At 39.4% G+C, this 18,174-nt stretch overlaps 1 protein-coding gene across 7 annotated transcripts; it reads left to right on the top strand.

The window, feature by feature from the left end:
• The first annotated feature begins 1,880 nt into the window (after positions 1-1,880).
• ikbke (inhibitor of nuclear factor kappa B kinase subunit epsilon) lies at positions 1,881-17,728 on the top strand. Of its 7 annotated transcripts, none has more exons than XR_014873987.1 (22): positions 1,882-2,205; positions 3,865-3,964; positions 4,196-4,333; positions 4,428-4,557; positions 4,635-4,816; positions 8,772-8,932; positions 9,090-9,200; positions 9,326-9,505; positions 10,407-10,603; positions 10,827-10,885; positions 10,994-11,085; positions 11,187-11,288; positions 11,729-11,786; positions 12,396-12,508; positions 12,597-12,673; positions 12,760-12,799; positions 12,904-13,005; positions 15,906-16,002; positions 16,176-16,267; positions 16,352-16,423; positions 16,513-16,822; positions 16,896-17,728. XR_014873987.1 is itself a non-coding variant. In XM_085158732.1 (21 exons), the coding sequence occupies exons 2-21, from the start codon at positions 3,866-3,868 to the stop codon at positions 16,574-16,576; spliced, it is 2,166 nt and encodes a 721-aa protein (XP_085014858.1). In that variant the 5' UTR covers positions 1,881-2,430; position 3,865; the 3' UTR covers positions 16,577-17,728. The 7 variants fall into 7 exon arrangements, 4 of the variants coding, with proteins under 4 accessions (XP_085014858.1, XP_085014857.1, XP_085014859.1 ...); XR_014873986.1 differs by having other exon boundaries at positions 16,513-16,828; XR_014873985.1 differs by having other exon boundaries at positions 16,513-16,832; positions 16,891-17,728.
• The last annotated feature ends 446 nt before the right edge of the window (positions 17,729-18,174 follow it).

The following is an 18,174-nucleotide window of genomic DNA, read 5'->3' as shown; positions in this document are numbered from 1 at the left end:
GCCGCCTAAGCGCTGAACAAATATGCACTGTATAAATGTCACCAGATAAAACGCATACAGGGATACTTAAAATGTCTTTGTTTGCCAGTTGTCTTCACCCAGATCCAAGAAAGAAAGCCTTCTTTTGTAACCGTGTTGAACAAATGCTAAACTCACATTACCCAGCACATAGTGCACGCCTGGATGCTCTCTCTCTCCCAGGTAATGATTTGTTAGTGTTAAGGTTTATTTTTAATTACTGTATACTGATTGTGTGTTACCTGGTGTATTTGTGTTGCTCTTACCTCATCATGAGAACTGGAGGGATTGTGCGCGCGTGCATGAGTGTTCATGTGTGTGGTTGTGGTGCAGAAACGTGAAATGACATTGTCGGCACAAACACTCTCGCACATACACACCATGCATGTGGGTGGTTGGTGTGTTTTGTCCCAGTTGTGCTGTCCAAAGGGAACTGGGAGCCTCTTTTGATCTCAAATCAATCATCGTGCACTTGAACAACTTGGCTTGCATGTGGACTAACTGTGTGGGGATGATAATGTAGGCATTGAATATTGTTACATATGCATTTTTGTGTCAGTTTGAAAATGGCAGAACTTAAAAACAAAACAAAAAAAAGACCGTAATGTCAAATCTATTTATAGTTGTCTCTGTATTACTGGAGAATCCTGTGTTCAGATTTACTTTGTAAATACAATGTTGTACATTACAGAGGTACACTCTTTTTTTGGTACAATATTGTACAGTAATAGCAATAGTAGTTTAATCAAATAGGCCTTATATAATATTTCACGTGTAGTTCTTGTTGTAGATTTGTTGTTTTTTTTTTGTTGTTTTGTTTTTTAATAAACATTGCTTGCTATAAAGATTCTTGATTTGTTTGTAACAATAAATTGACAACATGAAACTTCCAGGAAGTCGTTCTTTAAAACGTTATTTCCAATTTTATGTCTGTCCACTGTTATTTGTTTATTACGTCTTACTATTGTGCATTAGTAAGATGTAATAAACAAATATCCACGGCACGAAGATACAGCTGTAAGTCCAAAGGGGAGTTTAATCGATTTAATGTTAAGAAAGTCAGAAAATCCCTTAAGCCGTGCAGAACTCTCAAAGAACTCTGCAAAGTGCCACACAGAAAGATGGATGAATGCATTATTATATCTTCAACATTAGAAAAGACTGTGAAACGGGAGAAGAGTCGGTCAAATATGAACATTAAATGGGGGCAATGTAACATTGTGTGGTGATATTATGTTTATACAGGGACACCAATTATCAATATTTTATTAAAGTATTAAAAAATATCATATTGCCATCAGTCTAAAAAGGTCTGATAAGGACTGGATGGATTATGATGTAGTCACAATAACACAGTAATAAAGACGATTGCAAAATAAGTCATTTCTATATAACCCTTCCGTAAATCCGGTTGACTACAGCATATTTTCCATTAGCAAATGCTTAACTCATCATTTATATCTCATTACTCCTCCTTAGTATGCCATTTATAAATACAGATCTGATACTATGATGATTATGATTAATGCTAGCAGTGATGTAGTAGGAGTGACAGCTGTACATAGTTACAGCATGTACAGCAGTGATAGCTGTACATGGTGTAACAGTAACAGGTGGATAAACATAACACAAATGGTATGCTAAGGAGGAGTAATGAAACACTTGCTAATAAAGTGCTAAAAACACACAAACAGCAAAATTAAGCGGCCAATTTTCATTTTAATCTAATTCTTTGGGGAAGTCAGTGGTGAAAGGAGCAAAATGCACAGAGATAAAAAAGCATTCATTACCAAGTACACTTAAAACTATTATATGGTTATGTAAGAGAGTAGCAAAGTTTTTTTAATTTATTTTTTGCTACAACTTCCCTCTAGCAAAAACATATTCCCAGTATGGCTCCTGGGTTTTCCAGCCCCAGTTTCTCTGATCTGATCTGCGTACTATTACGGCAGTCACGCTCACACAGACACAGAGGGAAACTACATTTCCGCCTTCATCTAAAGTCCGTCCCACAACGTGAAGTCCGCACTTCCTAAATGATAACACCGCAGCGCAATGCGGCCAGCTGCTGGCTCTGAACGAACCCTCCTGGATCCCCGTTACAAAAAGTGACCCACGGCACACTGAGCCCGTCTCCAGCAGCAGCTCCTCTCTGCGTCTCACCTGTTCGGAAAGGAGCCCTTCCAGGTATGAAAGCTGCTTCTAACTGCGGAAGAAGTTTCACACGTAGGCGTATTTTGTTTTCAGACGAGCTGGATTTACAGTAACCCAGAGGGCAGTTGGAGTTAGTAACCAACATTACCAGCAGTTATTTGTGGCGGCACGGCTGAAAAAAGCTGTTTTCTTGCTCCTGCCACGTTACTGTCAGGGCTAAATTAAAGGACGACTGACGAGCAGCAGCACCGGGTCCAGGTGAGCTACGGCTACAGCTCCTACATAGGTTAGTAGCGCGAGCCCTGCTAAACTAATTACACACCTAGCTTCAAGTAGCTAACCGCGTATTAACGTCGTTTTAATAGAGCCTTTGATGTAGAAGTTTAGTAAAATGTAAAAAATCGTGTTAGTGGAGATATCCGTGGAGGTATTTGTCTACTGACAGAGCTTTAATTAATGTAACACCTGCTTTTAATGGGAAAAATGGATGCTGTGATGACATGAACTCAACTAGCCTGTTTAAAGCTAATAAATAAATGCAAATACTAGAGGTGGGCGGATCGAGTCAAAAATTGAAAGTATCGATACCAACGCCGGTATTGGTGTCAGATCGATACTAGCATAATAGGATCGATACTTTTTTTCTATTCTCAGTTTGACATGTAGCCCACTGCATTGTGTTAAATTATTTATTTATTTATTTTAGAAATATAAAACCTCACCTCAAACATCAATCTATCCAACATTTCCTTTCCGTTTAACCTTATTAGTGTCTCGGGTGTGGGTTGGAGCCTGTCATGCAGTATGAAAGATGTCTCAACCTTGTTGTGTTTACTGTCACATTGATTTTTGTTTATAGCCTACAGCACATTTTAATTAATAAAAGACGACCAAAAGTGCTTTACAGACAGGCACATTTACATTCCAGGCCTCCCAAAAAAACCCCCCCAGTTTCACAATAAATGAAAAGCCAAAAGGTTTTGTTTTAACAACTAATTATTGTAGAAAGTAAAAACCACCATGATTTAGTGATCTTTAAATCTGTTTAGAATACTTACTAGTTAATCATTTACAAATCAATATTGTCTGTATGGACAGCAATTTAAAAAAAAAAAGTGAACATGTAAAACTGTCGTGTTAAGCGATGCGGTTGAAAGATTTGGGTGCACCTAACTTTTGTGCTGGTGCACCTAAGAAAAAAGTTAGGCACATCAGTGCAACCGTGGCAAAAAGTTAGTCTTAAGCCCTGATTAGATAACTGCTTGACCTATGCTAAATGAAAGCTCAGACAACGTGATTGGTCAGTTGCGATGGTGATTGTCGACCGACACTGCTATGATGATGTAGGAACAACACCAACGCTGGGATATCAGCAGATGTACATGCTTCCATTAGCAAATTGATCCTGGTGCATCTCGTATGTCATGATGCACTGCTATACCCCAGGTAAAGTACCGTTACAAGTCAAAAGTATCTATATTGATAATGCTGGCCCTGCATTACCTGGTATCAGATTGACACCAGAATTTGCAGTATGGCAATGCACTGACAAATACTACAACAGCAGGCCGTACGGTTATCCGATACTAACCTCTTTATTTTAGCATTTGTTTGTTTTATGATTGGATAACCTTGGTTCTGTCTCCCAAGGCTTTTCTAATAATAGTAACCCTCCCTTCTCATTTCTTCCAGTATGTCAGGTATTACAGCCAGTACAATAAGCTACCTGTGGTCTGTAGACGATGTCCTCGGGCAGGGGGCTACTGCCAGCGTCTACCAAGCACGCCATAAGGTAACCACAGGATGGTTTTATCATGTCATCGTACTCACAGGAAAAGTCATTCACATCAGTGCTGCTGTCATTATTGAAATTTCAGCCTGCTTTTCTTCTTCTTCTTTTGCTCAGAGCAATACCAGGATGTACTATAAGAAAAGCTGTAGTTTCAGAGATGCTGTTGATTGCTGACACATTTGCGCAATGCTGTGATGTATCTGTGATGCAAATGTGCATGCGTGTTTGCAGAGGTCGGGTGAACTGGTGGCCGTCAAGGTGTTTAACATAATGAGCTACAACCGCCCCCACGAGGTTCAGATGAGGGAGTTCGAGATGCTCCGGAAGCTCAATCACAGCAATATTATCAAGCTATTCACTGTGGAAGAGGTAACAATACAAAAAGATATCTATATTAAAAAAAAGAAAAATATTAACAACATGTAAAAGAAGCACACCTCACGGTTAATCCCTCACCTTTCAGCTGCCCTCTAAACAGAAGGTGCTGGTGATGGAGTATTGTTCAGGAGGGAGTCTCCTAAGCCTGCTCGAGGAACCAGAAAACGCCTTTGGTCTCGCTGAAACAGAGTTCCTCACAGTATTGCAGTGTATAGGTGGGTGTGTATATGTGGTATCGGTCTGTAATTTTATGCACCTGTTTCTGAAACTTTCCACCCTCTGTTCTCTTCAGTGCAAGGTATGAATCACCTGCGGGAAAATGGAGTGGTACACCGGGACATTAAGCCAGGGAACATAATGCGGCAGGTTGGGGAGGACGGCAGGTCTGTTTACAAGCTGACAGACTTTGGAGCAGCAAGAGAGCTCGAAGATGACGAGAAGTTTGTCTCCATTTATGGAACTGAAGAGTATCTGGTAAGATAGCGGACTCACTGAGCATACCTCTGCCAGGTTTCCTGAATACTTTGGGGACCTTCGAATAAGTGAAGACTGATTACAGTTTATTATGTTTTTAGTGCTGGTTTGCTTGTGATAGTAGCATTAGCAGGGCTCTAGAGTGTGACCAATTAGGTCGCACATGCGACCTAATTTCTGAATGGTGCGACTAAAAATATCCTAGGTCACACCGGTGTGATCAGCCGTTTGAGTAAAAAAAAGCAAATATTCCTGTAGGCCTAGGTGTGTGTGTACGTTTGAAAGTGCAGGCGGATAGAGAGAGGTGAGTAGTCAATAATCAATTCGATTCATTAAATCCTGATATAATATAAATATATTTTATCAGAAACGCCAGAATCTCAAGTTAAACCTCACAAAACTATTTCAAAAACCACCAAACAGCTAAAACAGTAAATGAGAGCAGGTAAAAGGATTCCGGACAAAGACGTAAACACAAAGCATGGACCCGATGCATCAGAATCTGTGAGATGTCGGTGTGGTGTGAATAAGGCACGGCGAGATTTAGAGCCATTTATTGTTAATGGCTGCAGCTCTTAAGCTGCCAGCCACGCATCACATCACACAACAACTTCCAACCCACAACCCCTGCTCCCCCGTGTTTTAACACAGCGGGCGTGATTGCAGATGCCGTGCAGGTGCGTCTGCATCGATGACCACGCCTCACCACAGTCGGCTTTCTCACCCGACGGCACTTATGCCCCCACGCTGTTGGGGCTGAAAGCCGACAGCTCACAGATGGTGAAGCTGCAGGTGTTGTCTCTCTCCAACCAAAATTCACTGAAGAAGATCAAAACTACACTTCACATTTGATAAACATCGCCATTAATTCCCTCTTACTTTTGCTGTTTTGCTTCCACCATGATAAAATCACACTTCCTTCACAGCTCTCTCTCTCACTGTATTTTGAGAACAATTTCCCATCTCAAATCTGTTTTCTGCGTTATTCGTTCGCTTTTTACGCACAAGTCGTGTACAGCGCTGTTGGCCGCTGTTTTTTTTTTTTTTTATTGTATTTTTCCCAAGAATGACCTCTGACAAGAAAACCTAATTTCTCCTGTTTAATACTGAAGAAATGTAAACTTTTTTAAAAATGATGCCAAATTGCAAAACTAGCTGTGTCTCTAATAAAACCTCTGTAACACTGGTCCAGAGACAGCATCAGATAATGAGCCACATACGATTGACTCCGAGCCAGAGCCCATTGAAAGCAAAAGGGGGAAAGTGTATACAATAGAAGAGAGAGGCTTGACCAGTTTCCCTGGCTTAGATACAGTAAAGCTGACAACATGATGCACTGCATTTACTGTCGTGAGTGTGGAAGGACCATGGCCGGCAATACTGCAGTTATGATTGGTGCTAATACGTTTCGAACTGAAATGCTGAGACAGCACAGTGTATCCAGAAAACACATTATATGCCGCGATAAATGCACTGCCCAAGTGTCCCCTCTCCCCACTGCCTTTCACAGCAGGCAGCAGGAAACAGGTCATCAGAGGAGGCAGACATCATGATTAAGTTTAACATTGGCTACAATATTGCCAAAGAGTGGCAAAGTGCCAAAGCACTTTAAGCACAAGCACTTTTTCAGTAACTTATCTTTCTTGTAGAACTGTGCTCAAAATAAAGAACTTTGTGCTGACAAGATTGTTAGTTAATCATTTACAAATCAATATTGTCTGTATGGACAGCAATTTTAAAAAAAAAAAGTGAACATGTAAAACTGTCGTGTTAAGCGATGCGGTTGAAAGATTTGGGTGCACCTAACGTATGTGCTGGTGCACCTAAAGCCCTGATTAGATAACAGAACATTCCTGCTGCTTGGCTAATGCTAAATGAATGCTCAGACAACATGATTGATGTTGTCTGATGTGATGGTGATTGTCGACCGACACTGCTATGATGATGTAGGAACAAACACCAACGCTGGGATATCAGCAGATGTACATGCTTCCATTAGGACAGCAAACAGAGGAGTTTTTAGCCACCGCGCACGTGCTGCCGTGCAGTCCTTCAAAATCCTACTGCACGGCACTGGACTTGAATCACCTAGGAGTCAATCGAATGCTGATTCACTGACGAGTGGACCAGAATAGAAAAGGGAGAATGTGGAAAAAAAATCAGCAGGAAACGCACAGACAATAGCTGTAGTGGATACTTTCCATCGTTTTTGTCTGTGGGACGAACAATAGGACAGGGAAGAGTAGCCCGCTCACTGACTGAAATACATGTTTTTTACACTGCCTTCATCGACAGCAAGCGCTCTCTGTAGGTCCACTATCCCGGCTAAAGAATAAAACAAGCATTAGACACAAAACATCCCCAGTTTGAGACCAGGAGGAGACACAAACCTAACCTCAAGGGGTCAAAAATAAATGATCAAGCCTGGACAAATGAAAGGAGTGAGGAAGGATATCTGTGGCAAATCAAACAAGCAGATCCATCTGCTGTGGCAAACACTTGGAAACTAAGAGAGCGACAAAAAGTTTCTTAGAGAAAATGTTGTGTCGCAGTAACTTTATATAAAAACCTTGTATGCATCAGATTTAATAAAACATAACATGAAAGAAGGCTCTGTATCTTCTCACCATATTTCACTTTAATCTTTGAAGTAATTTAATCAAGATATAAAAATAGGTCAGATGAAATGATAGAAGACATCTGGACATTCCTGCTGTCTTACTGAATTTTGTCTCAAGCGGTTAGTGGACATGCAGTTGTCTTATATAATTTTTTTCAGGTTCGGGTTAGCCTGCAGGTGGCCTTGACATGGTCCGTTGCATTTATGCTCCATTTGCACTACAGTTAAAAACATTTATGATGATGAGTTTTTCCATTAGAAAATCTTTTTACTGGCTTACTGTAGGGACAGTGGTGAAAGAGTGCATTCATTCCCATCTAATAACTGGGGTCAATAAAAAGTATATAACATAACATGTTCGCAAGGAGTGTTGATTTTTAAAGTAAAAGCTTTAAATCGATACACTTTCATATTGCAATAATTAAAATGCTTCCTTCAGCACTCGGCTTGCAGCCTTTTCCCCACTAAACTATTTTGCTTTTCCCAATTTCCCCAGTGGAATAACTTACCTTGTAAACTCTGATCTGAATCTCTGTGTTATGTTAGATTAGGTTGAGACCAACACCTCTGCGAGTGATTTAACCTGAGGTAGATGTGAAAATGTTTTGTTATCAGGGTCCGATTTCACAGCAAAGTGAACAGTATCCAAGTGACATTTAAATAACAATCTTCAGGAGCCCAAATTTGAATATTCAAAGGCAACCTACATGATCAGGACTAGGTAGCCATCTAGTGGTCAAATTTATTAGTTATAACAGCCATTCCTAAAATCAAGAGTGCTGCAGCCCACTTAAAAACCAGAAAATCCCATGGGGCTCATCTAGTCTTAAATCTTCACTCACTAATCAAAATACAAGTGATGTATTTTCTTGAAAATTTTATCAGAAAACCGTAAAAAAAACATGATTATGGCTATAAATTTCAAATGCTACCCAGTCATACGTAACGTCTTAAAGGCCAATGTGTGACCCACCTGCCACTGGCACACAAACTTTGATACAAGAGCAGCGACTTTAGGCTAAAATAATGAGTAATATAAACTCACAAGCTTTTATCACCAGTTTTAAGTCACTTTTTATATAAATAAATATATTTAGATAAATATGTAAAAGTACATACATCTGAGGAATTTCAAACTGACCTGTTGTTCTGCGGCCCATCTGTGGTACCTTTGCACCCCACAAGGGGGCCCCAGCCGGGGAATCACTGCGTTATCAGAACAAAAGATGAACTATGTAGACTTGACTGATACACAGTGCTGGATTGAAATGGCGCACTGTGGCTCACTATGAAGGTGCTTTGACTGTGCTTTCTCTTCTTCATGTGTGTGTGTAGCACCCAGACATGTATGAGCGTGCAGTGCTACGTAAACCTCATCATAAATCTTACGGGGTGAGTGTCGACCTGTGGAGTATTGGTGTGACCTTATACCACGCTGCCACTGGGAGTCTTCCCTTCACACCATATGAAGGACCACGAAGGAACAAGCCCATTATGTAAGTTAATACATTACAGTTCTTCAAGCCCCCAACTGAAACCACAGGTAACATCTGTACATCTACATGTACCAGCCATGATCAATGTGAGTAACTGTGCCTTAGGACATATATTTATGTATTTCCTCTGAACCATTTTGGGTTTTTTGTTTCGTAGGTTCAAAATAACCACAGAGAAACCTATGGGGGCGATAGCTGGAATACAACGGAGAGAGGGCGGACCTATAGAGTGGAGCTATCACCTACCTCACAGCTGCCAGCTGTCACAGTATGCCACCTAATAAAAACAACTAAATCATATTTAAACACACCTTGTCACCATCAAAACCTCATGTTTTTTTTGTCTCTCTTTGTTGTTCCCTTTTCTTGCTCTCCCTGTCTCTGTGGCTGTAGGGGTCTAAGGGTGCAGCTAGTTCCAGTACTAGCAGGTATAATGGAGGCTGACCAGGAAAAGTGTTGGTGCTTTGACCAGTTCTTCACAGCCACCACAGATATATTGCAGCGGCAAGCAGTTCACCTCTTTTCTCTGCAGCAGGCCATGGCACATTGCATCTACATACACCACTACAACACGTAAGTCTGCAGAGGCCTTTATGGGTGGCCTTTTTTTTTTCCCTTTGGCTGTTTTTGTTTATTAAAAAATGTAGTGCAAGCTCAGTATCTTGATGAGAGTTTGCATTTGTTACTGACAATGACGTGAAACCATTTTGTTTTCTGGAATTTATACAAGAAATACGCAGCAGAAGAACTCGCAGAATAATGAGGTGTAATATGTGTTATAGTTTTAATGTGGTAATGCCAGTAAATTCTGTGCTGAGCTGTGGATTATATCTGTAATCTCAAATTGCTTTTTTAAAGCCTTTCACTCTCAGTTCATTGAATCTGTGCAGTAGAACTCAGAGCGTTTGAGGACAGAGCAGATTTGTATGTTAAGTTTGTAATTTAAGAAATCGTGATTTTTATGCAAACAGAACTGTAAGGCATTGTTGCTGCTATTTCCTCATCTTTTTTGACCCCACGTTTCCTCTCTTTGTCTCTGCCAGTACTGAAAAAAAGACAAAAAGCTAAAACAAATACTATTAATAATTATTTTACATTTATTTTTGTATAAAAATATGTCTGCAACTCAGCTTTATGGTAATCTGACCATTATTATTTTGTCATTGTTTATGAAGCGAACTAAAGGTTTAAAAGACTTACTGACACATGCAATCACCTAAATTTAATACACTTTATTTGTGGGGATTTTGACATTAATAAGAAAAACACCAATGACAAGAACAAATCAAAAGGGTATTCAAAGCCTCCAGCTCCAGGAGAAAACTGTGTGTCAAAAAGAAAGAAGTTAACTAAATAAGCTTCACTCCAAACAGCAGCGACCAGGCGCACTGAGAACAGTCTTAAGAAGCAAACTTGCTCCTAAAATTTAAAAATGTGTCTAACAAAATTAAAATCTGTCTCTCTTCTCAACCAGAGTATCAATCTTCTTCGAAGAGGTGGCATCTCAAACAGGTATAGGGGTACAGCAACAACATCTCATGTACCTCGGACATGACCTGCTCTTGGAGGGCAACATGAAGGTGGTCAATCTTCCACGAACTTCACCTTCTCAGCCCCTCATTCTGCTCAGCTATGCACCTGAAGCAAACACCAGCCTGCCATTCAGAGAACGTAAGACCGAGACTTGCATAACTGAAATATGTATGTGTTAAGTTTGAGAAAAAAGAAGGTGTCAGTTTCTGTCTCAACAGAAATATTTTAGCTGGTTTAATAACATAGCAATCACACTTGAAATGTGTGAGCATGCAGTTGTTATCACACAGTTGCACAGACATGATTGCACATTTTCATGAATTATATATTTTTTGCGATGTATTTCTTTTGTCCTCTGCAGCAGAGAGTCCCGTCATCCCAGCCAGGTTTGACGTCATGGCAGATTACAATTTCTCCAAGGTAAATGCTCCCTGTTATTAGTTTAAAATATTATTTAATATATTATTTTATATACTAAACACTTTTCATATCTGCCTTCTTTTCCCCCCGATCCCCTTTTATTTTTAGATTGTAGTAGGTGTAGTCCACCAGTATCTGAGGATAGTACAGCTGCTGCACACGCACCGAGAGTTGCTGCTGCAGGGATATTACAGCTACATGTGAGACCAAACACAGATAAAAAATTATAATTCTGTGCCTCCCAGGTGTTTTTTTCCCTTCAGTTTATGTTCTGCGTTTCCCTATTTGTCTTGTTTCTTAGAATGAAATTGCGCAATGAGTGCAGAGAAGCTTTGCACAGTATTGCCATGGTCACCATTAGACTGCAGTCCTGCCTCAACGCAGAACACAGGATTCGCACGCTGTAAGTTTGTCTGCACACTTTTTAACCCTAAGCTGTAAAAGACCGAAGAGGTATTGTTGTTGTAGGAAGTTTTCTGGAAATCTTGTGAATGTGATAGCTCAAGAAGGAAGTCACCTGGGATTTTCAAATGAATACATACAGTGTATCTACTAGAAGGCTGAAGGGTAGCACTGGCACCCGTACGTGTTTTTAGAATAAGCACAGAGAATTAATTCTGTAAAAGTGCACTCGAGATGGTAAAGTGCACTTTTACACGAATTTGTTAATAATTCAGGCATACTTGTTTCCTGAGGTAGATTTTTTTTTTTTTATCTTGACAAATGAGGCTAGGTCTTGTGTAAACATAGACACAAAACATTTCTAATGTTCCTGATACTGTAATAATGCCATCTTTAACCTATAACCTTCCTTTCTCCTCCAATGTCTGCTACATTTCTTAGAGGCCCTTACACTTCAGAAAATCAAGGCTCAGCTGCTAATGGTCAAAGGTTGCGGCAGGTGAGTACCAAGAGAAAAAAACAGAGACGAGCTCGACTGATGCAGTTATACAGGTCCCAATTAAAACTGTACAATTAAAACTCGAATTATGTCTTGTCTTTGTGAAGGTTTAATACCTTTTTGCTGGCACTGTGGTAGTAGTACTGGATGCTGCAGTTTGTGGTGCACCTGATTTACATGCTGTTATTCTAAAAACATAGTGGGAAAGCAGATATAATCATCCTGCTTTTTATGCTACCTATTGGCAAATATTAACACTGATTGAGTGTCTTTGAGAGGGATATTTAGTTGCTACTAGAATTATAAGGTACTGTATTGTAGTTCAAATTTTAGAGGATGCTAAATTTAGGTTTATTATGAATTTATATATAAACAGGCACATTGGCTTAGTGTTATAGTAAGATTTAAACCTGGTTTGCAAAGGAGTTAGAGTTCCCTCGCAGTTGACTGAAATTCAATATCACGAGAGACAGGCAGACAGCATAGCTTATATTTGATGCGTCTCATATTGAATCCCCTAAATGTGAGAGCTTGAATCAAAACTGATCGCACAGATTTGTGCTTTGTTGATGTGTTGTGTGTAAGAATCTGAGATGTTTGTCTCCTCAGGTTCATCAACACCTACCTGTGTACAGCGCTGGTATCCAAGAGTTTCAGAACCGACTTGATCAACTGCAGATAGAACAGGCCAAGTTGGCAGAGACTCTGTCCAATGATAAGAGGTACTATCGGGGGCAGGGATTCAAAACTGCAGGATGGACAATTGGTTCTATTATAAGTGTTTATTAGAACTAATTTTTTTTCTTATAGCTGCCAGAAGATAGAGATGCTGCTACAGAAGATAACAGCAATTCATCAGCATTATCGTAAAGACAGGCTGACTGGCAGTATGCACAACTTCTCTATAGATACTATAAATTTCTTGTTTGTGTTTCATATTATTCATCTGACAGATTTCTTCCTTTTCCCACAGAGCTAGCATACAATGATGAGCAAATCCACAAGTTTGAGAAGTGAGTGCGTGTGTGTGATTATGGATTTGTGTTCGCACAGCTGTGCCCCAGCCTGTAAAGTACCTGCGCTGTCGTGTAATCTGTTTGTCGTTCTTCCTTGACAGAATCCACCTGTCGAGCCACATTAAGCGAGTGAAATCTCTGTTCAGAGAAGACTGTGTGCAGAGATACAAAGAGGTTTTAGCCTCAACAAGAACATGGAACAGGTCAGAGCAAACTACTCCTTCATTAAAATAACCTTTAGCAGTCATTCAAACAGTTGATCAAAGCTGATATTGTATGTTATTGATTAACCCTGGTCATCATCACTGTATTTTTGTGTAGCATGGAATACAGGTGACGTACTTTATGCACTTTGATTCTCTGTCTTTCAAATGTGTTTAAGTAGAGTAGAAACATTTTAATTTAAAATACAGGTTAAAAACATATATGGTATAAAAGATGGGTGGAGCCACGCAGCTTGTGAAGCCTCAAACTGAGAATTTTTGCCACCTTGACCAGACAAACGATTGTGATTGACAAGTCATTATCCAGTGAATACATGATGGCTTATCCTTCTTTTTGGCTCAAGTAATGACCATAATGAGGCTGGGTGGTTTGCTCCCTACTCCAATCGTCCTCCTTTGGATGATAGCATCACCAGCAGCAAGCAAAGATGTTACCCACCCTCTATGATACACAATATGTGTTCCAAACAAAAACGCACACAAAGAAAAAAATTCTTACTTCCACCATGAAGAAATGTCTCCATAGTTGACATACAATACTGATTGATTTAGCCATCTGCAATTTGTTGCTGGATTTCAGCTGAATCAGTGAAATTTTCTTCAGGTTTATTTATTACAGCTCCAAGTCACAACAAGAGTTGCCTCAAGGTAAGGCTTAATATTTTAAGGTGAAAAAACTACAATAACACAGAAATAACATAGAAAACACCAACAAACAGAAAACCCCCAATGAGAAAGTATTTGGCAACAGTGGGAAGGAAGAACTCCTTTTTAACAGGAAAAAGCCTCCTGTAGTACCAGGCTCAGGGAAGGGCAGCCATCTGCCGGCTGGGGGTGAGAGAAGGAAATCTGTGGAAGAGAGCCACAGATTAATAATAATTAATGATTACATCAGAGTGCTGTATAAACACATGGACAGGGAAAAAGGTGAGTTTTTCATAGGAGGCTCCAAGCAGCCTAGGCATATTGCAGCGCGACTAAGGGAGAATTCAGGGTCACTTGATCTAGCCCTACCTATAATTTTTATCAAAAAGGAAAGTTTTAAGCCTAATCTTAAGGTTTGACTTCTCTGAGGTCCTCCTCTTTTCCCCCTGGCTGGCAGTTCAGTATTCTTTATCCTTTATCCAATATATCCACGGTCCCTCCTTCAGTTCAGTTCAGTTTTATTTCAAACATGTGCATTACAAAATATCATTCCATTCTTTTCTTTGAAAAGGGGTAGGCAGAAGTATACACTTATTAGTCCCTACCGCCTCAAGTTTTACCTCTCATTGATTTAATTTTCTTTTAGTCTTAAATTAAACAAACTACATATGAAGCAAAAGTAAAGCAAAGACAAAACAAACAAACAATAAAACAAAACAAATAAACAAGCCCCACCACAGTATAGTTACTTTCATATAAATAAAGACATAATGGTTACACTGGCAGATTCACAAATTATGAAACAAACAAACTAAAACACTATTACGAACGACATTACCGCCCTGGGTTAACCCTGTTTTCTTCATTCTTATATTTGTTTAAAATTTGTTTTTTATATTTTATTTTAAACTGGTTTATGTTGTTACTTTCTTTAATTTCTTCTGTTAGACTGTTCCATAATTTAACTCCTGCTACAGAGATAGACATACTTTTTAAAGTTGTTCTAACACTTTGTATTTTAAAATTCCATTTCCCTCTAAAGTTATACCCACCTTATCTTTCTATAAACAATTATCAGATTTCTTTTGGAAGCATTTTATTTCTTACTTTATATATTATTTGCGCTGTTTTAAACTCCACCAAGTCTTGAAATTGAATAGCTTGCATTTTGAAAAATAGTCAATTTGTATGATCCCTGTACCCTGCATTATTTATTAATCTAGTGGCCCTTTTCAGTATTATTGTTATTGTTTGTGTATTACTTTTGTATGTGTTTCTCCAGACCTCTACACAGTAGCTCATATACGGCAGTAGTAAAGCACAGTATAATATGTGCAGTGCTTTCTGATCCAGTGTTTGCTTTGCTTTCCCCAGGACGGCAATGCCCCATGCCAGTTTCCCTTGAACATAAGTCATTTGTGGTTTCCAACAGACCTTGTGGTCAATGATCACACCAAGAAATTTTATTTAATTTACTCTTTTTTAAATATACATTGTCAATACATATTTTTACTTTGATATTTTTCTTTTGGTTTCCAAACAACATAAATTTGGTTTTATCTAGATTCAATGATAATTTTTTTTTATATCAAACCACTTCTTTAATATCGTTAAATCCTGTGTGATCATCTCCAAAACACAACTCCTCTGCACATGTACAAACCACCATTTTTTCAGTAATGCTTTTTTAAATTATCTTTCATCATCGTTATAAAGTGATTGGACAATAAAAATGTAAAAAAAAAAAAAAAAACACTACCACCATGATTGTTTATCTCTAAGCATTTGTTTCATTTGGCAGCACTGTCTGTCAGTGGGTATCCAATCTCCGTGGAAAATTACTTGATGCTTGAGCAACTAAAACAGGAATAGGATGGCATTTTTGTTTACTCGTGTGGCCAGCGATAGCTTTCCCATGGCAGGCAGTGGAATAACTGGAGCAACCGGAAACTCCGGCTTAGGAAAAGAAGGTGAAGGAGTGCGAGGCCAAAGGGACACAAGGGTGAACAACATTTTTGGCATTCGCTTGATGGTTAAAAATTTGAAGAAAAGGTTATTTCTATGAGGTTGTTGAGCCTTAAACCCTGCCTAGTTACCACCAGCCTAATGATGGTGTCTAATAACTGAAAGCAGAGTGGTCTTTCCAAGAATGGTGCAGGATGGTGGGTGTGGGTTTGTAAACCTGTCTGTTACCAATTCGGTTTACTCCAGTGTGCTTCTACATTTGTTTGCAGCCTTATGCTGGAGATGCAGACCCGACTGCAGGACTTCAGTTCTTTCTCTGCAGGCTTAATAGCAGACTTAGAGATGAGTGAGCAGTGCCAGAATAAGGTCAGTATCACTCTTTTCATGCCCAGGAGACACAGTCTTGACACCTTATGCATAAACATGGAGTCTGACATGCATTTTTCCTCTGCTGCCTTTTTGTTTGTGCTCAGTAGTTATTGTATTAGTGATGTCGCGCATGTGCAGTGACTATGTCATGTCTCATTTGTCGTCCTCAGGTTATGGACAGAATCCTTTACAGTCTGCAGTCCAAAAGACCAGAACAACAGTCAGCAGTCATACCCAAAGACAATGACCAGATGGTCTCCAGGTGTGTGTGTGTGTGTGTGTGTGTGTGTCTGTAAAATTAAGACATTTCCCGACTGCCATTGCAGTATTTCTTTCTTTTTTGTAGGATGCACCATTTGAAGGAGGAAATGGAGATTCTGGTGAGGGAGCTACAGTGTAACAACGGTATTATAGAGAGGTCAGTGGTGTGACCACCTTACTGTTAACAAATCTCATCTGTCAAAGCACATGCAGCATGATGCTGATGGTATTTCTGTGGTTCCATAGCCTGGGAGCCGTGAACTCTCCTGCAGCTCTGGAGCCGACTCTGGCCAGACCTTCTACACTGTGACACAAGAGCACTGTCTCTGGATCTTGCCTCTGAAAGGCGCACGCACACTCTCTGAAAATCACCTCATCTTAAGTGCCATTAATGAATGTACTGGCCTTTCAAGGACCATCTACAGTGTTTGTTTTTATCTGCTTCCTCTTCCTTTAACAATCAATGAAATGTCTTTTATCAATTTAGAAATAAGATAAGCACAAAGAGAAAGGAGGCTTCAGGTGTGTGTGTGTGTGTGTGTGTGTGTGTGTGTGTGTGTGTGTGTGTGTGTGTGTGTGTGTGTGTGTGTGTGTGTGTGTGTGTGTGTGTGTGTGTGTGCTGAGTATAGCAGTAATAAAATCAATAAAATCTTCATTAATGCCTTAAGTGTTATTGTATTTGTAATAGGCTGCCACAGAGATAGACAGCCAGGATGAAATGAATGCATAGTCAGCTCTTACTCTGTTTTTTGTGGTCCTTTGTTTCACAGAAGAGGAAGAGTAGGCTCTGGAGAACCTTGAATACTATATTTATCCAGACAGAGTGTGTACTAGTATGCAAGTTTTGATTATATTTGGGATATAGAAACATTATAACATTATTAAAAAACAGTATAAGATGTTTCTGTACAAATCTGCTCATAAACAGGGTAATGGTTGTGCTTGTAGACTCTGTATTTCTTTGTGTCTGTGTTTGTGTGTTTTTGATGAAAAAAGGCCTTCCAATGATTGATCATTCCACTTGATGATGAATTTGCTCTATTTCATCTTTTTAACCCACATTTGTTTCTGTTCCTGTTGGTTTTTAAGCAGAATGATAAAATAATTCTGTGTGTTTCATCATGGGAATCCCTGTAAAAGAGAAGCACGACCATGGGGAACTCAGGACTCACCACAGTGTCTTCTTTCTCTTTGCAGAAGGGCATTAAAGCTAACACTTCGATAACAGCTGACTAAAGTGACATTATAAAGTGACATTACCACTGTGGTGTATGCTGGGGAAATCCCAGCTTTATTATTTGTTGATCATGAAAGGTGGTATTTAGGGGGGGGGGAATACTTGCTTTTTTTTTCAACTTTTATTTATTTATTTGACTGTTTTGTAGTCTTTAAAAATAATTCAGTCAGAGCCAGATTTCAGACAGAAAAGTGGATGAAATCCTTTCCTGGCCCCTAATGTCAGGTTATGGTGGGTGTGAACGAATATCGTTGCTCTTAAACACCAAAAAACCCTGAAGTGAAAACGTAAAACAAGTGTGAGAAATTGAAAATGAAAGAAAGTGTGTGGGCAGGGCGTGGGCGTCCTCATGGACTTTCTCAGATCAGTTGGGGGCGATGAGCTCAGCTGCCTCTGTGGTTATTTTTTTCGGCTCATATGACGTGTTTCTGGCAAATTGGAAAACTTTACTGTTTTTAGCCCACACAAACAAGTGTAACAGACAGACTTTGTGATATTTTACATTGAGACAAAATTCATCATACTGTCAGTCCAGAGTGAGGCCTACAAATCAGATTCATCAAATGTGTGTTTTTTTTACGCCTCCCAGTCAGTATTAGTAGTAACCTGAGCCATTCTGGGTTTATTTTTTTGTTATGTGAAAAAAAAAACTATGCTTCTAAAATAAATAT

Source organism: Neolamprologus multifasciatus, chromosome 5, assembly GCF_963576455.1.
Source record: "Neolamprologus multifasciatus chromosome 5, fNeoMul1.2, whole genome shotgun sequence".
Classification (NCBI taxonomy): domain Eukaryota; kingdom Metazoa; phylum Chordata; class Actinopteri; order Cichliformes; family Cichlidae; genus Neolamprologus; species Neolamprologus multifasciatus.
Note: the sequence above shows the minus strand (reverse complement) of the source record. Positions and strands in the feature narration are given on the sequence as shown.